We start from the raw sequence: 25927 nt of genomic DNA on the forward strand, positions 1-25927 counted from the left end.
GGTAGGGTTCTAGGGGGGCAGTTAGGGTGGGGGGTTCTCAACAGGGGGCAGTCAGGGGACGAGAAGCTGGGGGGGTTTGGGAATTCTGAGGGGGACAGTCAGGGGGTGGGAAGTGGGAGGGAGTTGATGGGGGCGGGACTGGGGCGGGGCTCCCCTCCCCCCCCCGTGTCCTCTTTTTTGATTGTGGAAATATGGTAACCCTAGTTTACATCCAACAAAATTAATTATACAGCAGACAGAAACAATCACAGAACCAGACAGAGATTATACAGACAAACAATAGGGAAGTGGAGACTACAGTGATAGAACAATACAGAAATGAGGATTTCACATCCCAACTATTGATAAGTGAGTTCTTGCCAGACGGAAACTTCGTTTAATAGCATCCTTTTTACATCTTCTAGGCTCTTCCCTTTCTCTGGAGGTGATAGGAATATCAGGACAGGATTGTATTCCTAACAGCCCAATAGCACCTTATTTCAATGTGACTAGTTTGGAATGTGAGGATGTGACCCTAAACTTCCCAACTTATGACTGGCCTCTGCTACTTAGCCGAAGGCGTTAGCCTAAGAACAAGGCCTCAGACTGTCACAGTAAGAGAAGGCCCTTACACAGACAGACAGTGATTTTGATTCTTTCTTTTATACCTCTATAACTAGCTAAGTGATAAGAATACACCTAAATTCTTAAAGTATAGGCCTTTGCAGACAGGCTTGAATATCTATATCCTAACAGTAGGCACTATGCAGACACAGGAAGACACAGGCCTTACTCAGAAGATCCCCTTTCTGTTTTATGGAGCAAGCATCTGATTGTGTCTTTCTAAGAAACTTATTGGTCTTGGAGGTAGGAATGTTTTTGACTATTGGCAGTCTTGCTGTATATGTGCAGTATCTCTTCTCTGATACTTTATTTTCCCTCTTCTCCCTCAGCCAAACAGAGCACAAATATGGTTTTTAAAAATGCTTGAACAATGAGCAGATGTAGTAAATATTGGGCTGTGCACATCTGTAGTGCCTTTCATCTCAGGGTTCCAGAGAGCTAGGATAAGTGTTTGTACAGAACCCCAACAGAATAGGTACTATCTCTACTTTTAGATGGGGAAACTGTGGCACAGGGATGTTAAGTGACTTGTCCACAGTTGATCAGCAAATCAGTGAAATAGCTGAAAACAGACTTCAGGAGTCCTGGCCCCACACCCACTTCCTGTCTTTGATTAATCATTTTATTTAGCAAACCAGGATGTTTAACAGAAGACTAATCTAACTTTCTTTTCTGTTTTTGCTGAAAATTGACTACAGGGGTAGAAAAGGAACACTTATTCCCAGATGGTGCATTGGCATTTTCTAATGTAGCTTAACTTGACATGTTCTGTTTCCATTCTTTGCTTTATTATTTTCCATACCATTTTGTAAAGATTCCAAGTGCTGGTATTTTATATAATTTTGCTGTCTCTTCAACTTCGTAGGATAGCCACCTGGGATTCTGATTTGCCTCATTTATTATGATTTATTGTTATTATTATTATTTGCATTACTGTATTGCCTAGGACTCCCAGTCATAGACCAGGACTCATTGTGCTAGACACTGTACAAACACAGAACAGAAAGACAGTCTCTGTCCCAAAGAGTTTGCAATGTAAGGACATGTCTATATGGAGACTTAATGTATGGCAAGCTGGGGTGTAAATCTACAGCTCTTTAGCCTTCCATGCACTAAGTCGCCCATGTGCACCTTGCTATTGTTTGAAACAGCAGTAGATCAAATCATGCAGCAGAACTTTTAGTGTGTGGTATCAAGGGCCACATGGCCAGTTACTGTGCAGGAGCTAGTGTGTTATACATTTCCACCCCAGCTTGCACTAACTCTCTGTATAGACAAGTCCTTACCATAAGATGGGATGACAGATGGATACAGACAGATAGGGGAGTACAAGGAAACAATGAAAAAAATCTAACATGTGGGTGATGGAGGCTGGCATCAAAGGCCAACTGGAGGTGGAAGTCAACAGCTCAGTAGCAAATGAAAGCTGATAGGTTGAGTGGGGATAGAATGTGAAAGTGAACACGAGCGGCTTGTTTTTGACGCCGTAGAGAAGGGGGAGACTGGACAGATTCAAATAAGGGGTGACATGGTCAAAGCAATGGGTTAGGAGAATGATCTTTGTAGCAGCATTTTGAATGGATATGAGCAGGGCAAGATGGTGTATGTCAAGGCCAGAGAGAAGGATGTTGCAGTAATTGAGTTGTGATGATGACAGTTTTAGCTATGTGGATGGATACGAAAGGTGGTATCTTAGAGATGTTACGCAAAAAGAATTGGCAACATTTAGACACACCTTGAATGTGAGGCTCTCGAAAGAGAGGCCTGAGTCAAAGACGATATCCAGGTTATGGGCCTGTCTTCTTAGCATATGTGCAATGTGCCTCAGGTGGCGTGTGACCAAGATTCATCACCAGATTTGGTCCACTGGCTGGATCATTAGTTTCCCCAGCTTGGGCTGGCTGGGACAGGTAAAATGGTGATTTACAGTGATTGAGAACAAAGGTAGTGGGGTGATTTAGGGGGGAAGAATGAGCTGTTTTAGCTGTGTTGAGCGTGCAGCAATGGCTAGACATCACTAGATGTTAGAGACTGGCCAAGAGTTTAGTTTGGACCAAAAAGACAGGTCTAGAGAAGACATTGGTAGATCTGTGAATGATCAGCATAGAGATGGTGGCTGACTTTGTGTTTCTGGATGAGATTACCCAGAGACAAGATGTAGCATGAGAAAAGAAGGAGATCAAGGACAGAGCCCTATGGAACATGCAGAGAAGGTTGGAAGGTGGCTGAGGACGATCCGCCAAAGCACATGCTGAAGGAGCAATTAGAGAGGTAGGAGAGCCAGGGGAGGACAGAGTCTCGGAAGCCAGGGGAGGACAGAGTCTCGGAAGCCAAGGGAGGACAACATTTGAAGAATGGTCGATGGTGTCAAAAGCAGATGACAAGTTAAGGAGGGTGAAGATGGAGTACGGGTGTGAGCTTTAACTCGGAGGAGGACATTAGAGACTTTGGCAAGAGTGGTTTCAGTTGAATGCAAGGGGCTGGAAGTGTCATTGGAGAAGGTACAGGATGGAATTGGAGAAGAGGAGCTCCAAACAGCACATTTAATGAGCTTAGAGATGAAAGGGAGTTGGGAGATGAGGTGGTAGTTAGAGATGCAAAAGTGGGGTCAAGGGTGGGTATTTTTAAGACGGGAGAGATTAAAGCATTCTTGTATTGTATTGTGAAGGGAAGGAGCCAGAAGAGAGTGAGAGGTTAAGGAGAAGAGTTGGAGAGGGAATGAGTGTGGGTGCCGGGGAGATCAGGAGATGGGAGTGGAATCATTGGTGCAAGTGGGAGGCTAGAGGAGGAGAGCAGATGAGAAACTCTTCCATCTGTGACAGTAGGAGGCAGCAAGAATTGTAAGAGGTGAAGGGAGGGCAGGCTGAGGGGAGGGGGAAGTTCATGTCCTATTTTGTCTATTTGTCATTAAACGGGGGAAATGCTCCTATACCTATGGTTAAATGTGACCACCTTTAATAGCCAATTAAAAATCTATATTTTAGTCCAGTGTCCTAAATTCTTTCATGCGACAAAATAATGAAGCAAGTAACGTGCGTGTTGGGCCTGCAATACTGCAGATAGAGAGATGGTGATTATGATGACGTAATGCGTTGCTCTAAAAATTATTAGAATATCCAAAGTTGAGATTTAACTTCAGGCTTTGCAGTGAGAACTAGGGATGTGATGAATATTTTATTAATATTTCCTTTGAATGCATGTAGAGAGTCAGTGTGGTCTAACAGTGCGGGCCAGGAATGAGTGGAATTAGCACTCCTAGGTTCTATTCCTTTGCTTTCCCACTGACTTGTTGCACGTCTCCTTTGAGGTCACTTCACCTGGCTGCAAGAGGGCAGAAGGCTGTTGAGTTTACTGTTGCTGGGACTGTGGGACTGGCCTGCTCAACATTACTAAAAGGCAAGGCAGATGGCACCCTGCTGGAGAAGAGCCACGGAGAAAGGCTAGTAACACCTCTGCTTCCAGTGGTCCAAGGCTATTTCTTGTGGGTCTTGCAAGAAGGGTGATCGTGGCCCCTCTGGGAGAAGGATGAGCTTTACTCCTGGGCCATGCTTGGGAAGAGTATGCATGAATGATGCTGCGTTTGGGGAAGGTAGTTTTAGCTCTGCCTTTGGGTCATGAGCATTCTTCAAGAGGCTGTAGGCAGTCTGTCAGCAACCTTCTCCGCTTCCTGGCACTGAAGCACCGTAGTAAGAGGGGCCTGATCTGAATTGGAGTTGACTCATAGATGTTTCATTAGGTGATCCAATTTCAATTGGTTAATATACTGGGCATTTTTAGAGAATTAATACTTTGTGATTTCCCAGTTGGAGGAATGGTTCTTTGTCATTCACAGGAAGGCTTATAGGCAGTAGTGTTGTAGCTGTGTTGGTCACAGGATTTTGGAGAGAAAAGGAGGGTGAGGTAAATTTTTTTTTTTTATTGGACCAACTTCTGTTGGTGAGAGAGACACGCTTTCAAGGTTCTTCAGAGCTCTTTGTAAGCTCAAAAGCGTGTCTCTCTCACCAACAGAAGTTGGTCCAATAAAGCAGTGGTTCTCAACCAGAGGTACAAATACCCCTGGAGGTATGCAGCGGTCTTCCAGGGGGTACATCAACTCATCTAGGTATATGCCTAGTTTTACAACAGGCTACAGAAAAAGCACTAGCGAGGTCAGTATAAACTCAAATTTCATACAGACAATGACTTGTTTATACTGCTCTATATACCATACACTGAAATGTAAGTACAATATTTATATTCCAGTTGATTTATTTTATAATTATATGGTAAAAATGAGAAAGTGAGCAATTTTTCAGTAATAATGTACTGTAACACTGTTATTTTTATGTCTGATTTTATAAGGTGAAACTTGGGGGTACACAAGACAAATCAAACTCCTGAAAAGGATACAGTAGTCTGGAAAGGTTGAGAGCCACTGCAATAAAATATATTACCTCATCCACCTTGTTTCTCTACTAGGAAGACTTAGTCATCTTTTAGAGACTGAAAACACATCCACAAAAAGATCCATTTAATCTGATACTGAGTAATAATGCTTCCAAGGAGGGGTCCTTCACTTCAGCCTTCTATCTGGAGAGTAGTATAATATGCTCAACCTAAAGCTTCTCTGTTCAAAACAACAGCACATTCTTTTTTATTATGATGATTTTATTTTATTATGAAGTGGTTAGGTTCTCTGTTTTGATCTGTGTTAGGTAGGCTTGACCGCATTCAGTTTTTATTTTTGTTTGATTTTGATTTGTAATACCAATTTTTACTTTTAAGCATTTTTTCTATTTTTATCGATTTAAGTTTTCACAGTTGCTGGAAATTATGGGGGGTGTCAAACAATTATTTAATGGCAGTAGATGCTGAGATTTAAAATGTTAAAGCTGTATAACCCATTAAAATACAAACTGTCAACTTCACAGGTAAAAATATACAAAGTAAATATCTTTACATCAACAAATCATACCTGGTTGCACTATTGGTTTGCTAATCTATTTATAACAAGCCTAATTCAAAAGTATAAATCATTGGATTTTTACTCTAAGTTCTCAAGCAGCATTTTCCTTACTGTGCCTATCTGTATATTTAGATTATTGATGGAAATATCTTTTGTCGGTTTGAGTATGTGCAGTGAAATTGATGTTTACCAACATCTGCCAATTAAAAAAAAGAAATCCTTCCAAGCCTGATACAGGGTCTGATCCTGTAGACAGAAGTGGTGATGAGCTGAGGAATCTATTAATTTATTATCCTATTTAAACAAATACTCTTTAATAACTATTGCCGAGGAAGGAGGCAACAGGACATGACAGACTTATATTTTCTGGAAGTGTTTGTTTTGTTCCTGAAATACACTATCAATATATACTTGGTGTATATGTAGCATGATCCTTACTTTGTGTACATTGAAAAGGAGGAAGTGAGTGGAGACCTTTTAGGGGAGCCTAGAGGTATCTTCCCAGGGGAAATTAAAGGAGGAAGAAAAGTATCAAAAGGCAAAGATACAATCTCATCTATTTCAAAGGCAATAGTACTGCTCTTCTGAAGTATTTTTGTTTTACCCCAAGAACAAGTTCTCTGGCATAGCTTGGGGACTAGGGTAGGAATTCCATCAGAGGTGAGGAAACCTTCCCTTCAATTTGTTGGAAGAATTTTAACAAGTGGATTCCAGGAAGCACCCTTCAGCAGTTTTTTCTGTGTGTATTAGCCATGTTCCAAGATCAGTCAAGATTGAACATTAAATTAGTAACGACAACAAGGATATCCCACTGTGAATGAGCAATTTGAGATTGCATGTGTCTGTGCCAAATATTTTTTTAAAAACTGTTTGGGTGTGCTACAGGCAAAATTCCACATCCTGGCTGCTTCTCATCTCATCACATATTTAGGCAGTATACATTTTGAAAAGGTCAGGCTCCACTGACACATTATTCAAGTCAAGTTTGAAATACTATATTGATGATTATATGTCATGGTAAGGTAATTGCAAAAGGGAGCATTCCCTTAATTGCAAATTGTTTATACTCTTTATAAAGGTATGAAACTTTGTGTTTGGGAATTGAATTTCTCTTCATTTAAAAAATAAAACACTTCTCCAGTGGGAGACTTGTCCCCTGCTCTTCTGGTGCTGCTGCTGCACATAGCAATTTCCAAGAAGCAGTTGATTTCTATGTCTGTGCTTTTATGCTCAGGGCTTTCCCACAGCAGAGAGTAAAAGAAATACAGCCATCAGAACATTAAAATGGAGATTTTGGACCTAATCCAGTTTCCACTGAAGTCTATGGGAATCTTTCCATTGCTTCAATGAGAGTTAAATCAAGCCTTTTGATTCCTTTTAACGTTGTCCCTATTTGAAGATGACTGGATAAGGGGGTACGGGGAGCAACAGACAAAAATTACTCTCTTATAACCTAATAGTACTCTCTTGACTGCCAAACTGGTAAATATAGGTAGAAGAGATGATGGACTGGTGTCAAATATTACACACAAGGTGAAGTTCCTGGTAACCAATATGAACTGAAAAGAGAATGGAAATGTAATAAAACTGTAAGATACACTCACTGCAGTGTTATATAGTACTGCACACTTTTCCAGTATTGAGAAACCTACTGATAGTGTCCCACATAAGAGAGTTGCCTAAGCCAGAATTGAAGGGGTCATAGTACACGGAGACTGATAAGTAGCGAAAGTAGAGATAACTGTTCCCACCAATGCAGTTGTGTATCACAAAGGTTATTGCTCAAAGCATTATATTGTGTGTGATCTATAAACCATCAGGACAAGAAACAGTAACCTTATATTTGCTGATGGGACAGAATTGTCTGTTTAATGGACAAAGAGCAAGGGATGTAAAAGATAAGATCTTAGAAGCAATGATGTACTGTCAATATTATAAGAAGGGGATTGTACGCATTTTTCCCCTGTTAGCCTGTGATAAGCCCAGGAGTGCATGTGCCTTCAGGAAACAGGGATCAGGGACTGGGGAATCCAGTATTTTGTTTTTCACATTTTGAAAGAACATTTCTTATTGTTACAACCTAATAAAGGAGAGGAGCAATAGCATCTAGTAAGCACACTTAGAAATGTTTTTATATGGTGCCTGAAAATATATTGAGTATGTTGATGGTATAGCTCAGAGCTCAGCTTTTGTAACTTGAAGTGCATGTGGTGGTTTGAGGTATCTTCATGTGGAAAATTATCTGTTACTTGGGGCATTGTGGCACATTCCAAAGGCAAAAAAATGCTCTCCGTCAGTGGGTTTGAGAGCCCCAGGGATAAATCATTCCTCCCAGAGATGATTTAACACTAGTCTGAGAGAGATCAATTCCATCACAGGTTGGAAAAATCACCCCTCCTTTCTACTCAGTTTGGTAGTGAAATTTTAATAATGGGCTCCAAGGAATGCAGGAGATTATGAATCAGGAGACCTGATTTCTGTTCCCAGCTCTACCACTGACTTGCTGTGTGTTCCTGTATAGGTCACTTAAGGCCTGATACTATTCCCAGTGAGAGTTGGACCAAGCACTTAACCTCTTTGGGCCTCAGTTTCTCCATCTATAAAATGGGTATAATACATCCCAGAGGTGTTGTGAGGGATAATGCATTAATGTTATAAAGGTTGAGAGCCTTGTTTTTCAGGTATTATAGATGGACAAAATATAATAAAAATGACATTCAGTGGTAATGAATTTGTTAACATTGCATTTGCAAAGGCAAAGTAATACCTGTTGGGCCAATTAAGTTATTCTGTATTTGCATTGATGTTTTTGAAACCAAAATCTGTCCCATTCTGTCCCATGCAATAACAGGGCACAAGGTAAAGGTGAATAGGATCTGCAAAGTAGTGTTACTCCTAAAGAGGAACCCAAGAAATACTGAGGTGATGCTGGTATAAAGAATTAAGTGCTTTTGTGGAACCTGCCTCCGATGTAACGTCCCCCATTATGGATCATATGTGCTCTTGGAGCAAAACAACAATCCACAGCCGTGGCATCATTTTGGACACACCAATGCTGCTGGATACCCAAATGGCCATGATGACAAGGAACGCATCTTTCCCCCTGACTGGCTACAAGATTGTGGCCCATTGTGAACATAACCTCCTGGTACTCAACTCTCTGTACTGGCTTCACAGTGAATGCAGAGCCCTATCCTAATCTGGAAAGCCCTCTTTGGGATTGGTCCTCACTACCTCTTTCTGTCTATGACCGTGACCTTCCATGATAATTGTGTTTCACTGGGACAATGAGACTTTCAACCAGTCAGTGCAAGAAACAGAACTATCACAAGACCTGAACCTAGACTATGAAAGTTAGTCCCACTCAAGCTAACAATGACCATCGACTTCACCACTTTGAGAACTAAGTGCAAGATTTATATTTTTAATTTAGCTTTCCCTCAATAAATTCAACATGTGTGCACACAGTCACACAACAAACCCATCCACTCACTCACACATACATGTACATAAATATAAACAAGCAAAACCTATCAACTAACCAAGCGATTTTTCCTACAGACTGGGAAGAAAGAAATCTTTTTCTTTGTCTTTAAATACCATGGGTGAAATCCTGGCACCATTGAGGTCAGTGGCAAAACTTCCATTGACTTCAATAGGGCCAGGATTTTTCCTTTGGAAGGCCTTTGGATATTATGGGGAGAGGGCAATATAAGTACCTTAATAGATAGATATAGAGAACCTAAAACTATTAGTATGCAATTGTAAAGCACCTACACAATTTTGTTGTCATAACTATAACAGGGTTTCACTGATGGAAAAATCATGAGTACTGGTCGTCATTGTACCATTGGGTTTCACTGGTGAATTAGAAAAGGGTGGTAGCAGATGTTATAAAAATATATATATATATATTTTTGCAATGAGGTGTGTGGAATGTGGAGTAGGAATTATTGAAAGGGCTAAAAAAAAGTGAGAATTTGTTTTGAGAAGTAGAGAGAAATATTTAAGGTTACCTGAATAGTTTTTATCTGAACTGTTCACAACTAATTGATGTCGCCTTTTGCCTAAATCATTTAAAATATTTCATAGGAAGACTGCATGGCTTTGGGGATTGGTTAAGAACTGTGAAACCTTTCGTGTATAGGACACCAAGTCAAATCTAACCCAGATCAGTAATGACTTAAAGTTACTGCTATCTGTTAGAAGTTTGGAGGCCTGTGTGAAATAAATTGATGGTTGTCTCTGTCTAATCCCTTTGGGACAAGTGTTCACATAACAGTTAACCCCCTTTTTGGGACTCCTGACAGAAGGCAAGGATTGGCTATGAATAATGGACACTCCTCTCATCTCTACAGGGTCTCATCCAGGTACGGGTATGAAGCACATTGATGGGACTGTTGCGGAGCAGATTGCCCATGCTGTACTTGCTCTGTAGATAGAGGATTTCAGTCTTCAGAACAATCATAGAATCATAGAACTGGAATGGACCTCAAGAGGTCATCTAGTCCAGTCCCCTGCACTCATGGCAGGACTAAGTATTCTCTAGACCAGTGATTCTCAACCAGAGGTACACGTATCCCTGGGGGTACACAGATCTCTTCCAGGGGGGTACATCAACTGATGTTTGCCTAGTTTTATAACAAGCTCCATAAAATGCACTAGTGATATCAGTACAAACTAAACTTGCATACGGACAATGACTTGTTTATACTACTCTCTACACTATACAGACGCTCCCCGGGTTATGCAAGCTTTTTTTTTTTTTTTTTTGCGTAGTTGTCGGGTATACGTTCCTGACTTACGCAAAGTCTTCTGGAACGGAACACTTGCATAAGTCAGGGAGTGTCTGTACACTGAAATGTAAGCACAATATGTATATTCCAATTGACTTATTTTATAATTATATGGGGAAAAATTAGAAAGTAAGCAATTTTTCAGTAATAGTGTGCTGTGACACTTCTGTATTTTTGTCTGATTTTGTAAGCAAGTAGTTTTTGGGTGAGGTGAAACTTGGAGGTATGCAAGACAAATCAGACTCCTGAAAGGGGTACAGTAGTCTGCAAAGGTTGAGAGCCACTGATCTGAACCATCCTTGACAGGTGTTTGTCTAATCTTGAAAAACTCCAATGATGGAGATTCCACAACCTCCCTAGGCAATTTATTCCAGTGCTTAACCACCCTGACAGCAAGTTTTTTCTAATGTCCAACCTAAACTGCCCTTGCTGCAATTTAAGCCCTTGCTTCTTGTCCTATCCTCAGCGGTTAAGGAGAACAATTTTGGTCCCTCCTCCTTGTAACAGCCTATTATGTACTTGAAAACTTTTATCATATCTTCTCTTCTCTGCTCCAGACTAAACAAACCCCATTTTTTCCATAGATCATGGTTTCTAGACCTTTAATAATTTTTGTTGCTCTTCTCTGGACTTTCTCTAGTTTGTCCACATCTTTCCTGAAATGTAACGCCCAGAACTGGACACAATACTCTATTTGAGGCCTAATAAGCGCGGTGCCCGGAGTAGAGCGAAAGAATTACTTTTCATGTCTGGCTTACAACACTCCTGCTAATACATCCCAGAATGATGTTTGCTTAGTTTTTTTGCAATAGTGTTACACTATTGACTCATATTTAGCTTGTGATTCACTATGACCCCCAGATCCCTTTCTGCAGTACTCCTTCCTAGGCAGTCATTTCCCATTTTGTATGTATGCAACTGATTGTTCTTTCCTAAGTGGAGTCCTTTGCATTTGTCCTTATTGAATTTCATCCTATTTACTTTAGAGCATTTCTCCAGTTAGTTCAGATCATTTTGAATTTTAATCCTATCTTCCAAAGCACTCGTAACCCCTCTCAGCTAGGTATTGTCCGCAAACTTTAGAAGTGTACTCTATGCCATTATCTAAATCATTGAAGATATTAAACAGAACAATCATACACCAGCCCTCAGTTAACTGCAAAAATAAATGAATATTCTAGGGAACAGTGGCAAAGTTGCCAACTCTCATGATGTTATTTGCAAGTATTGTAATATTTGTTTTTTTTTTTCTTAAAGACCCTGTTCCTGGAGTCAGCTTTCATTTAAAAAAAAAATTCTAGCCCTCCTGGTTGCAGAGAGAAGCTTGAAAACACAAACCCTCAAGTCTTAAAAACCAGAAGGCAAAGAAAAATAACCCAAAATGTATTTTAATAATCTTATAATTTTTGGAGCTTGGCTCATGATTTTTGAATGCTTGGATTTGGTAATACTACAATGACAACTGAAAGTAGCTAACATTACATCAATCACATTACATAAATTAATTCCTGTCATGACTGTACTCAATCTTATTTGCCATTGTACATCTGATATTATGCAAATGATTTTCATATAGCTACAGTCTCAGTCGTGTGTTGATTTTCAGTTTGTATGTGCATTGTGCTCCTTTCCTAAACTTCCGTGGTTATTTTTGGTACCTCATTTCTTAACTTTACAATAAATTGTCCTGAAACATTTTTATCTGCCCATAAACTTAATCTGTTTTAAATTAGGTTTGACTGTTTTGTATGAACTATTGTCATCTCCTGGTTTGGGTCCTCAGCCTTTTTAAAATATTTCTTCATCATGACAATTTTATGTGTAGAATGCACAGAAGCAATTGTAATCCTCACCGCTGATAAAGCTTCGTTATTTCCATTTTGTTATTTTCGGGAGTTGTTAGCTCTTACTGTTTCCTATTCTTAAAATAATGTTAATTCTTTCAAATTGTTCTCTACCCTGTGCTTCCTAAACTTGTAAATGAGTCTCTTTTGTGAGGGAGTGCTCATGCTTTTTTTTAAACCAAAATTACATTTTTTACCTTGCCGGGGGCACGTGTTAAAGGTGCATGCTGAGGAATAGTCATTTTTGCCATTCAGCTGAACAACCAATGATGGCCTGCAATATCTGCTGAATAATACATCTAAATAATTAATAGACAACTTGTGCAAAATCTTATACAATTTACTTGAGGCACTTTAAAATCAATATCATGTTGAAATGGCTTGCAGAATTCTCATTTAAATTGACCAGTCCAGGCAAAAAGTTTATTTGCTCAACTTTCCCATGAAGATGCTGATGACAATAATGAAAAATGTATTTTTTTTTTATTTTCTTGTTAAAAATTCATTTGCCCGAGGAAACTTGAGCTGGAAATGTTCAGGGTTGTATTAAAATGAAAATTGGCAGCATATCTCTAGTGACTAATTTATTTTACAGACCCGCAGCAATGAAAAATACAGCTATGTGCAGTATTAATACAAAGAAGGATCTGATTAACAACCATGTGACTTTACTGTTTGTTCTTATTCGTAGGTAATTATTCAGCTGTTAAAACTGGCACTGTTTGTTTAAGAATCAAAACAACGTGGTAAAGGACGTTCAAAGAAGGCCACATGGAAATCCACTGCAACCTAAACTATAAAGTGACTTGTCGTGCTTTGCAATATTAGTCACTGCTAGGCAAATAACTCAAGCAATTTCATTTGTTTTCTTTCCAGCATCACTATAGAGTGTTAAAAGGTTAATAAATAATACCCAGTTCTTATATGGCACTTTTCATCAGTAGAGCAAAAAGTACTTTACCATTAACCCCATTTTCCAGATGGGGAAACTGAGCCATAGATACGTGAGATGAGTGCTCAAGGTCACTCAGCAGCTAGTGTCAGAGCTGGGAACAGAATTCAGATCTCCTGAGTCCCAGTCCAGGGCTCTATCTGTTAGACAACATGGTCTACAATACTATGATCTACAATACTACACTCTCATGTTTTTGGAAACAAAGCTGCAAAGCTCAATATTGTACTTAAATTGTGGAATTCTTCTTCTTTATCTCATTCTTTCCTATTGCTTCTCATATTAGGACCTGGTTCAGTAAAGTGCTGAGGTTCGTCCTTAAATCCCATTGAATTCCCTGGGATTTAAACCTCTGCTTAAATGGCTTGCTGAATTGAGGCCTTAGATCAGGGGTTCTCAGGACAAATTTTTTGGTGGCCTCAGAGCTAACTAGTTAATTAGCTTTAGGAAAAACAAAAATATGCACATATACCCATCCAAATCATTGTAATGTATTTATTGCTAGCTAGTAAGTCTGCTGTGAAAAGTGATATTAACAAACATACAAGTATCACTTTTCACAGCAGACTTACTCAGCCCTGCCAAGCCTGGGGACAAATTTAAGCCCTGGATGGGGTAGGGTGACAAGTTGGGTGCTGGAGCCTGGGGCCTGCCACTGCGCAGCTGGAGCTCAGGGATCGAGCCTGAAGCTGAGCCTGCCACCCCTGGGCTGAAGCCCAAAGCCTGGGCCCCACCACATCTGGGAAGGTGGGAACTCACCGGCTGCCTGGACCTTCTGCATTGTGGCCCAGGTGTCAACACCAAGGCAGTGCATCCAGGAGCAACAGAGAGCGGGAATGGCTGCTACTTTGCCTCCTCCCTCCACAATCACAGCCCAGGAGGCTGTGGCCACAAAAAGAAGCCCCTGGTGGCCTCATGCGGCCATGGTGGCCACATTTGAGAGACGCTGCCTTAGATCCTAGTAATGTTTTTTTGTGTCTAGCTCTACATATGCTGCCACTGGCCAGCTTCTAAAGTGCTAGCTTTGTTGTCTGGATTGTATTTTCAGTATCTACACTTAGTAGCATTAGCAGTGATGTCCCAGCAGGGACATCATATCATGCTGTCTTGGGAGCAGGAGGGGAAAGGATAATGCAGCAAATTGCCTACCAGTGACCGTTTTATTCAATGCTGATAGTTTCTGGCCCACATGCACCAGTCTAATGACCTTCCTCTTGGGACAATTTATCCTTGACTTAAGTAGGAGCAGGACCAGACCCTTCATGCTTCTGCACTGCTCTAGAAGCTGATGTGCATTTGTTCTGATCCACTGCTTAGCGGGCAGTGTTTGACACAACTGAAGTGCCACTGTTTTCCAAAATTTGAAAGTTAAGTCCTACTTAGTGCCAACTTGAAAATCTTAATCTTTTATATGATATATATATATGTATGTTCGACTTCAAAAAGTGTATAAAAGTGAAAGGGGATGACCCGTTTGCGCTTTCTAGGGGGGTGGGATCCTTGAAATATGCCCCCCCCTTTCCCAGAAGTAGAGGCCAAAAAGGAATGGTGATGAACTAAATGAGACATTAAAAACAAAGGTGTAGGGCTGTCAAAAGGAAAACACAAATGTGCCTGTGGGGGAATGAGAAGTGCAGGGTGGACAGCCTTGGAGTTGGAGACCTCTGTCCCATGGAGCGAGAATCACATGAGCAGTGGCAGTGTGTGCAAGCTTTCCTCTATGCATTGTCCTGCTAACATGCCTCAGCCTTCAAGTAGAGGGACTACTCTAAGGGTGAGAGAGGAGTGCAGGTCTTGTCTTTTCTACTGAGAATGCAAATGAGGGAGGCAGTTAATGGACATCTGTCCACTTGGAACCAGAGTAAGACTGACCACTTATTTCACAGGGCCTACTGACGCACATCAGATAGTAATGACATTCAGTTACCCATCCTCTTATATTGGCAATTTAGAAGCACTTGTTTTTTGTTAAACCAGTTGACTAGGAAGAGCTTTCCTCTGGAGGCTGGATGTAATCTGAGCCATGACACAATACATAACACATTCTGCAGCACTGGGAAATGACTTGCACTAGGCTGCTTTCTTTCAATACCATCAGCTGTTTCAGCGTGCTGACTATTTAAAGGACATGTTCTTTTACCAGGATCAGCTAACTGAGCAACAGTAGACCTGTTGCTTCTTATTGATGTAGAAAGCTCAAAAAGGTCGGGATCGGGGCGGGGATGGGGATGAGTACTTGGGGAAAAATCAGTTTATTGTAGTTCTGAATGTCTGTTTATTGTAAATGTTTGCACTGTTCAGAGATTGGACTGAGTTACAATGTTCTTATACAATTATGAACAGAGTTTGGAAGCATTTAGGTCCAGGGTTTTGATTTGTCATGTTGGAGAGCAATGGTTGAGCCCCAGAATCTAGACCTGAATTTCCCCGAAGATCAGTGGTGTATAGCTCTCAGGGTTTTAATAGAGGCCTGTCTCTAGCAGTGTTGAATTGAAGCTGTATAACTAATCAAACAGCATCCAACACCCCCTACAATTCTAAATGTTTGTAAAAAATACTTTATTTTTGAAGTAAAAATAAAATAATCATTTGAAGAAGCATATGAAATGCCTGCAGGTTTCTCTGTTATTTCCTTTAATGCCCCCGGTAGTAGCAAACTTTCATCTTATTACCATTGTTGGACTACAGCACTGGTAAACAGTTGTGGTGAAGTGTTACCACTTACCTTAGGGTGACCTCTGCATATTTCCACTTGTAGCATGTGTCCACCAGCACCAGAACTCTGAAACTTTTAGAAAGCAGCACCCTTTGGTATTCCCGATTGCCCTTTCACAGTACTAAACATTCAGAGCTGAGGTTATAAAATGTCCGTGCAATCCAAAGCACCTCAGTTTCTTCCTTTTGGCAGCCAGCTATAGACATAGGAACCTTTCTGTCTCTGGAATTTGGTTTTCAGCCAGACTTCTTGCCAATTTTTTCTCCGTGAATAGTTCTTGGTAGTTAGGTTTTTAGGTAGTTTGGGTTCTTTTGAGACTCTTCCCACATCATTGTACAGTTTGAATCTCAAACTGGCATTGGCTTTGTTCTGGGCTTTACAGCAAACCCACAGGCCAAGGTTTGAAGTGTGCATTGTGTCCTTCCTTTTTTCTGGGGTCTGTGCACAGCTAGTGCCTCATGTGCCTGGCAATGCCATTCTTCTTGCCCATTCTCCTGATTTGCTGTCAGACTTTTCACACCCTGAGTCAGTATAGATATACAAACCTGGCTCCAAGCCTTCTTAATGAAGGAGGGTCTTTCACTTCTAAACCTCCTCAGTGAGCAAATCAAACCTTCAATGCGAGATCCAACCTAAGGTATCCTTCTGGACCCACTTTGGTGAGGCTGCCACATCGAGCCAGTCAGATGCCATAGGTGCTAGAGGGACAGTCATTGCCACCTCTGAAAATCATCTAGTGCTAACATCTCAAAGCTGAGGTCTACCTATGTTCTGGAAAACCTTCAGGACTCTTTTCCTTTCTCCAGTGCCTTGGATCCAAGGGCTCAAATGGGTAAGATTGTGAGCAGTGATGAAGTCCCGCACATCCAGCTAAATTTGGTTAGTTTCAGAAATGTTGCAACCTGGCTATCCCTGCCCACTCATAGGAAATTAGTTATAGATGAGGCTGAGGTGCACAGGCCTCTTACAACTAGTAGGAGATTAATTTACAGATTACACTCATATTGCCCCAGCCTGAGTGAACTTATCTTTGTATTAAAAGATGTCGTTCATTGTCACCACCACCAAGAGAGGGATCTGTTTTCCTTTTGGGACATGTGAAATTTGGAAAGGTTCTGTGGTTAGCTATGAGCAGATAAACATTTTATAGCAATTGAAAGTGGGCAAGGTAGCAGGCTCAGATGAGTTTGATCTCAGAAAATAGAGAGGCTGAAGCTGCCTCCCTAACTGTTCCATCATGCATTGTAGGTGGGATTGAACTGAATTTTAACAGTAGCTGTGTTTTAACTGGACCCCTCAACATGATTGATTTTTGTAGTTTAGGCAAGACTAGAACCATATGTTTTGATCATACTTATTTAAAAGGCCAACTCCACATTTCTAAGAGGCTTCCTTTGAGATCAAAGTTGATTCAGAAGTTAAACGATGCTGTCACCCTTGGTGAGCAGATAGTAGTGCTCTTATTCACAATGCTGAAGCATGTTCACGAGTGTGTTTTCATTTGGGAAATAAATGTAATGCAATGATTCTGTGTACAAGTCCTATCCTAGCCTTCTAACCCTTCTTTTCCAGAGTCAAGACGACAGATTTGCTTTCATTGCAGAATGGTATGACCCGAACGCTTCACTCTTTCGACGTTACGAACTCTTGTATTATCCGAAAGATGGTTCCGTTGAAATGGTAAAAACTTTTTTATATTATCATAAGCATATTTTTCAGCTACACAGTTTGGAAGTTGGTAAGCCACAGCCCATAGTATGGTTTTAATTTGGAAATGGTAAATTTAAAGAAATTTTTTAAATTTGTTTGCTCTGTTTCTAAAATTAAACAAACTCAGGGGAATCTAGGGACTAACCTCCTTATTTATTGATTGATTTTGTAAAGCTTGCACAGTTGCCAACATTTGAAAATGTATCCAGACAGAATTGTCCTAATAGGCCCGGGGTGACAATAACCTTTCCTGCAAATGCTGGTGAAATTAGGTTAACTATATAGAAATATTTGGTTTCTAAACTGAAAATTTCCAAAAAGTGTTTTTAATCATCTTAGCTCTTAGCACACCCAACAGCCACACAGTTCTGCATTTTGACAGCTTGTCAGTACTTGATGATAACTTGACACAGACACAAATGTCAGAGTGGGTGCTCAACTCGCCATCCATATTGGAACTGGGGAAGCAAAAATGCCCATATATAACCTGTGGTGGGAGAAGCTCTGTGTGACTGGGATCCCAGTGGGGGCCAGCTGAGGTCACTCAATTAGGGTGAACTGCAAAGGATGGGGCAGTCAATCCCCAAAGCTGGTGGATATTTCAATACTTAGATTTACCAAGCCAGCACAAAACAGCTTCTTTATTACCTCACCGGTTGCCCAGAAACCAACAACACAGTTTCCTTAAAGTAACCTAGCCTCAGGCCTCCATCCAGGTACCCAAGTCAAATATGATGAAGATTTCTGAACATCTTATTTCATCATATAAAAGAAAAGGTTCTACCAATCCCAAAGGATCGGACACATTACCTCCCAGGTTAGTGAATATTCCAGATCTTACCCAGATACACGCTACAGCCAATTCTTATTAACTAAACTAAAATTTATTAAAAAAGAAAAGGGAGAGAGTATGGTTAAAAGATCAATGTACACACAGATATAGAGTTCAATTCCTGAGGTTCAGATTCATAGCAGAGATGGTGTGCTTTGTAGTTGCAAAGAATTTAGTCCATAGGTTCTAGTCCAATGACCAATATCATATCCAGAGTGTACCAGCTTAACTGGGATCTCATCGTGCAACTCATACTTCCCCTGATGAAGCTTAAGCAGATCTGAGATAAACAGGATCAGGATCCAGGGATCTTTTATACAATTTCAAGCCACCTTTGACAAGTCGGAGTCCCTTGGGGAACAATAGGTAATTAGGGCGACTTTGAAGCAGGTCCATCACCGGTACTTGAAGCAGGTCCATCACCGGTATGCTTCTTGGCTGTTCCTGGGGAAAAAGGGGAAACTGGTAGAGGAAGCAGTGAAAATATTGGAGAGGCAGATTCTAGCTACATAGCAGGAGGAGTGGCCTCTATTGGCTGTGGAAGAGTTTGGCAGGGTTTTTTGTTTTTTGTCCCAGTAGCCCACAACAGAAAAGGATACCAGGGAGTACTGTGAGCAAATTGGATCTGTTGGCAAATATTCATGCTTGGTTCTCAGAATCTGACATCATTTGAAACCTTACAGGTTAATCCTTAACAATTTATTGCTTGGAATAGGAGTTATGTAGATGATTGCCTTAATAAGAGAAGGCTTATATATTTTTTAAAAACTCACAAGAGAACATAGATTGTTAGCAGACATTATTTCATTTCCGCTAAACTTGCTTCTTCAGGCAAAGTGTGAGAGACAGAGAGAGAAATAAAACTGCAAGCTGTATTTACCAAATCTAAGTAACGTTGATCTATTGTTTACCTACTTTGTGGCTCATCATTATGTTTTAAATAGGGTTTATAAATAGATCCAGGCATTCATGCCAAAAAATAAACCCCTAACAGGTGGATGAGGAAATATCATCTTCAGGCTTTTTTCATCCATGTCACTTCTACTACTTGGTAATTAGTGCAAAATAACCGGAACACATTTTTTTTCTCTGCTAGGGTTGAACTGAGCTAGGAAATATGCAAGTGTCAGGGTTTTGACGATTATTGATTCAATTACATCTGAAAATACAAGTCTTGAACAAGTCAGGCAATAATATACAGCAGAATTCAAGGGTCTATTTTATTATTTTACCATCTCATCAACTGTTAGAATATAGGATGTCAACTAATGCAAAGGACAAAGAGGGGTTTCATTCTGAATAGTGATGAGGAACCTCAAAAAGCTCAGTGTGAGGTAGTCCACCTTGCCAAAATGGGTGCTTATCAGAACTATTCTGACCTTTTCAGTATGCAGAATTGGGCTGTGAATTTCACAAGAGCAGACTGTCCTGTGAGACTTCTATTGAGTCCAGTCAGAATCTGGAAATGGGAGAAAAATGTATCCAAACACTTCAGAATATCAAAAAGATTCACTTTGGTTCTAAAAATGGGCAAAAGTTTTGTATTTTCACAAAATCTGATGGTTGGTATAGCTTTGTGGTGGAGGGTGGCACATGATATATAAGGGTGGGAAGGGGAAGTTTTGGCTCAGAACAGCAGACCAGACCCCTACTGTTACAGAAGTGCCTTGGGATCTTTAATATCCGCATGCAGCTGAAAGGAAGCTGTTGCTTTTAAGATGTCCTCTGATGCTTTGACAGCTCACCCAGTAAACTTTCTGGAACTTACTGCATTTTCCTCAGAAAGATTAAGTGCTGAGTTGACATTACTAGGATTTTTCAACTGTGCTTTTAGGGAGTCAGAATGTTTCAAACCCCGTTCTAAGGCCCTTAATCCAGTCCTCTGCCCCCTGCCCCTTTGAGTCTTGTACAATACAAACTGGTAGTGTAATATCACTGAGATGATGCCTTGAAGATACCTGTTACAGCATGTGACATGAGCAGTTCTGTTTTGGGTTACAGAACTGTGGCACAGTGTAGTTCTCCTGGGCAAACTGTCACTGAGACTCCCTAAAATTCAGACTGGACAAGAGATGCACACAGGGTACCAGAGCCAATTACTGCAACTCAGAATAACACAAGCAAGTTAAAAATTGGCAAATTCTAAGACGTTTTTCCCTTGTGCTGAGTGATGTCTTGCTTGGGGTACCCAGAACTGTGAGCTACTGTGCTACCCCTCTCAGCCTCAGCAAGTGAGACCCTTGTTGCGGCTAAGTTATGTGGTCAGCTCCCTGACATACCAGCTCATCTGCCTTGCCAGCAAACTTTTCAGGACTCTGCCACTCCAAACCTTGCCTTGCAGGTAACAATCAGTGAACCCCAGTTTCTGAGGTCCCCAGAAACGTCTCTCTGCAGGCGCCAGTCCCTCTCACTGGATACTCACAGAAGTTAAGTTCACTACCTCCAAAGAGACAGAACGCTCACCAGTCTGTCAGTTTAGCTGAAGACTCTTACACAGCATTCACATAATTTTCGTAATAAAACAAGAATAAGTTTATTAAGAAAGTACAGAAATTTAAGTGATCATAAGAAAGCATAAAAGAAATAAACATGGTTATAAGTAAAACAAAACATGCTTTCTAGTGACTAAAACTAAATTCATCTTTGTGTAAGCAGGTTTCTCACCTATAGTCAGTTTCCAGGTACTCCAGCTTTCATAGGCTCTGAAGGCACTGAACCCTAAATCCCCTCAATGATGGATAATCAAAATGGCTTTTTGCTTGTCTTTATATTCCCCAAAGTTCCTTGACTCTGTTTCAAGAGCCAGGAATGCTTCCTGGGGTTCAGATTACATCCCTTGTTGTGATTAAGTGGTCTGGTCCCCTACTTGTTAGCTTGATGTCTTTGTTTACCTTATATGTAAATGTACATGTAATGTCCTCTGCCTGTTATCAAGCTGATCAGACAAGTAAATACACATTCCTTTGTCTAGGACAGGCTGGGCTTATATGCTGCCTTCCAAACATATTTTAAGAACATATTTCCAGGACACATTTATAACTCTTTGTATACACCCTGTATACACACCACAGAATGATTTTTGGGACCAGACTGTTAACAGCTTGTACATGGTACCTTACATGACACTTTGACACCAGTATTTTGGGGGCAATGAGCATGTCAGCCTGATGTGAGTTATAGTATGTTGTGCCCCCTGCCAACTGGTATTGAGGGGCTCCCAGTGTCACTGGCTGATAGTTAAAATGGAACAAATTTATAATAGTTGGTTTCATCTCATGACCTTCTCTATTGTACATGCAAACTCAAAGGGTTAGAAATTCAGTGAATCTATCAACCTCACTGGATCCCATAATACTTTTGAAGCTGTTCTAAAATAGAATAGAATTTATTTTGAATTTGCTCATCCTTTAATCACCCTCTTTAGCTTCTTGGTGATCTTCCTTCTCTCTGCAGTATGATGTGAAGAACCATCGCACCTTTCTGAAACGCACAAAATATGATGACTTACACCTAGAAGATTTATTTGTAGGCAACAAAGTTACTGTCTTTTCACGTCACCTTTCCCTAGTAGACTATGGGGATCAATACACAGCCCGCAAGCTGGGTAGCCGCAAAGAAAGGTAAGATGATGTGGTCTCTGAAGTTCCTTTGGTATTTGCTATCCACAAAACTGTTTATGCAAGTGAGTTTTTCAAACTAATTGTCTTTCTCAGGAGGGATCAGAGAGAGTTTCTACAGCTGATGAGGTGGGATGATGGGAGGGTATATCTGCTGGTTTGCATTTTGGGCAAGGAGATTTGGCAGGTTTGATCACTGGAAGCAAGAGAGAGCAGTCCATCCCCCTGTCGTCAAACCTATGATCTTTCCTGTTTGTTGTTACACCCTCCAGATCACACCTTCCCATAGATGTAAACTGCTCCCCATTCCAATTCTGGAGCACAGTTCAGCTTTGTTACAGCTGTGTAACCCCAGTGATGTGCACTAATGTTGATTTCAGTGGAGCTGAATGGGTGTAGCTTGGGGCAGAATTTCAACCTTGGTATGTGCTGGGCTTACAGGGAATGAACCTTGCAAAAGTCATTGACTGTGTCTTGCAGAGACAAAGCACAGGCCTTGTGATCCAACAGCAACTCTTTACCAAGTGATGTGTTTTATACATCAGCTTGTAGTAGCAGTTACAAGCATCTCTCTTTTTATTGTTTTTATCCAGCCTCCACTGCTTTTCCTGCAGTAAAGGAGATATTGAAAAATTCCAAGGCTGGGTGGTGGTGGGGGCAAGAAAACTTATAGGGCCGGATCCTCAGCTGGTGAAAATTGGAGCTATGCTAATTTACACTATCTGAGGATCAGGCTCATAAGCTCATTCCAGTTGAGGCTGCATGACAGGAGAGGTTTGTTTTGGAGAACACATCTGGAAAAAACATATGGACCAAATTCTGCTCTTCGTTATGTTGCTACATACCTGGATTGACTTCAGTGGAGTTACTCTCTGAATGTGCACCAGTAGCACTGAGGCCAGAATTTAGCCCAATATCGTTAAGAAAAACGCTCATTATCCTTTCTAGATTGCTGTTCTTAACACCGGTAAACCCGCTACTAGCTCTGTTTTTGTGTGTTGTTTTTAAAGAGCTATAAGCAGGATTTTAAAACTTATATTTTAATCAAAATTACACTAAAAAGACACTGATAAGGTTGAAAAGTTGAACATTTACCATTCCCTCACCCCCTAAAAAATATTGCCACTGAGATGACTACAGTAACAGCCTTCCAAAATAAGGTCTCTGGGCATGTTGCCTATCGGTTGGAATTGGAGTAGTGGGAGGGAGGGTATGAAAGAGAAAGATTGTGTTTCAGGACTCTTGGGTTATATTTAGAGCCCTGTGACATTCCTTTTTTGTTTTATTTTTCAGGAATTTTGTGTTGTTTCGTTTTATCCACTCTGGGGGTGGGAGGAGGGTCGGGTCCTGCCCTAGTCTGGGGGAGAAGGCTCGGGGAGAGGGAATCCTCCCACTGGGGCAGGTGGAGGGCTTGGGGAGGAAGTTTGCAGAGTGAACCCCCCCACTGCACTCACCCCATAGTGGCAGCTGCTTTGCTGCAGGGCTTGGCCGGGCTTCCCGCTGCAGGTATTGCGACCTGGCACATGGGGTCACAGCATAGTTCAGGCTTGGCCCAGTTACCTTTCTGTCATCATGACGGAGGGGCAGCTGGGTCAGAGTTGAGGGAGTGGCACTTTATTTCATTTTATACATTGTTTTTCGGTATTTGTGTCGTTTTGCATTTGCAAAAAACATGAGGCTCTATTATGTTCCTGGTTTTATGAATCAACTCTGTGACCTTGGGCAAGTCACTTAGGCCTGGCCTACATACAACTTTTATGCCAGTATAATTTTTTTGGTTAGAGGGGTAAATTTGTACTGATGTACTATACCTGAATAAGCCCTAGTGTGGGTGCAATTACAGCAGTATAAAGGTGCCTTATATGGGAATTGTTTATTCCACTTCTCATATGGGAATAGCTACACTGGTATAAAACAGCTTTATACCAACGTGGATGCAGTTTATACTAGGAGGATTGTACTGCTTTATACTCTTCTATTTTAAAACAGTACAAATTTTGTGCCTAGACAAGCCCTTAATCTCTCATTTTCCCCATCTGTAAAATGGGGTTAATAATACTTACCATGCCCATCTTTAGCTGTAGAAGAGACAGTGTTATAATTTATTCAGAATGACCAAATGACTTCCATTGAAATCTACCTTAGGCAATCATCAAAGGGATCAGCAAAATCCAATTTCAAGCAGAGGTTGGGTTTTGATGGTTAAACAAGATTATATTGCACGGGGGCAAGTGGCTGGCTATGGGGTTGCCTGTTAGGGAAAGTCCTTAGTGCAGGTTTCATGACAGTGACAGAAGGGGAAAAAGAAGAATTTTGCAAGAGAGGATGAAATGAGCATCACCAAAGATAAAGAATGTGGAACTGGACAATTTTGCTGTTGATGCACGAGGCAGAATAATCTTCACCTTGTTCTGCAATAGTCCTGCATGGCCCATACAGCTAGCAGAAGGAAACATAGGCTCAAGTTTGCAAAACTTACACATACTTTGGTCACTAGAGAAGCATGTGCAAAATGCTCAGTGAGTACTCCAGGCTAGACTGGCATCTGCACATCAAGCATCTTGCACTTTCTGAAACTGGAGCCTTTGATTTTGTCAGTAAAATGAGCCAGTATGACTCCAGACACATACAGGGAATTGATCTGGTGTGGGGGGAAGAAAAAGCTGATTTTTACATAGTCCGTTTTCTGATTGTAATTGCACTTTAAGTAAAAACTTTCCTGTATGGACAGGCAACTTAAAATCTATCCAGTTCCAAAAAGTGACTTTAAAGTAGTTTCAGGTTCTACACTTGCCTCTGAGTCCCCCAGACAATTTATTTATTGGCTTTACAGCCATGTTTATTTATTTAAATGCTTTTTTTTCCTTTTCCCCCTTTCCACTGTTAACTGAAAGACCCATGCCAACAAGGAAACTGATTAGGGAACTTAACTAAACACACAGTGCTGTCAAATGCACAAAGTAAATAAAATTGGAAAAAATAGAGAATTTTCCCCCCTAATCTTTCACTTGTAGTGATCTTAGATGGTGCTTAACACTAGTTAAACATTTTTCAGACAAGTTTTTTTTTTGTTTTTTTTTTTTAAAGAGGACCGTGAGCCTTTCAGTGTATTCAGTTACCATAACTGGTTTAAAAAAATTATTAGAATGCTCACAAGCCAGAAATTCCAGATTATTTTATTGATTTAGTAAATCATTAATGTGCTTCCAGTCATTTACCATATTTAACATTTCCTCCCCTCCACAGCATAAGATTTTGTACTTGTAATAGTCCTTCTATTAAAAATAAATAAACACCAGCCTTAGCCACAGCATACATTGTGTTTTATGCACCAGATACCGTTCTTATGATCACTTACTATCTCTCTTTTCAATAATCACAAGAGATTCGCATTCAGATTTACTGTGTGACACAAAGTAGCTGAGTCTAGTTTTTAATTCTTTTTCCTTTGTTCCCAGATGTAACTGTTCCCTAATGCACTTGTGTGGACTCACCTGTCAGAACCCTAGGAATTATTGCTAATTAAAACTACAAATAGATCACATTGATCCAAAATCCAATCTCAGGAACAAACCTCAGCATGCTGGATCATAGCACTTTCTACCCTGCATACCTCCATGAAAAACACACTGAAAATACTATTACAAACCACACATGACCAGTGGCTTCCCCAGGAATTGAAATTGGGGGGCGGGGTGTTCGAATTTACACGGGGGGGTGTCAGGGCCGATGAGGGGCGAGACTGTGAGGGTGAAGGTGGGCTGTATGGCACCATAGTAAAAACTGAAAAAATGTTTCATGACCATTTTATTAGATTTAACTCATGTTTTACAATCATCACACAAATTAAAGTTGGCTACTCAAGCCTTCTATGAAGCACTACGTCTACATCCTTCTTGGTTTCTTGTTATA

At 40.7% G+C, this 25927-nt stretch overlaps 1 protein-coding gene across 1 annotated transcript in view; it reads left to right on the plus strand.

The window, feature by feature from the left end:
• Positions 1 to 25927, plus strand: part of NME7 (NME/NM23 family member 7) — a 189803-nt gene that overhangs the window by 21064 nt on the left and 142812 nt on the right. Inside the window, exons 2-3 of the mRNA XM_026659006.2 lie at positions 17429 to 17536; positions 21852 to 22018. Coding sequence (XP_026514791.1) covers positions 17429 to 17536; positions 21852 to 22018 — 275 coding nt within the window. The remainder of the gene's footprint in view (positions 1 to 17428; positions 17537 to 21851; positions 22019 to 25927) is intronic.

This window comes from Terrapene carolina, unplaced genomic scaffold (assembly GCF_002925995.2).
Source record: "Terrapene carolina triunguis isolate 2854851 unplaced genomic scaffold, T_m_triunguis-2.0 Scaffold558, whole genome shotgun sequence".
In the NCBI taxonomy this organism is placed as follows: domain Eukaryota; kingdom Metazoa; phylum Chordata; order Testudines; family Emydidae; genus Terrapene; species Terrapene triunguis.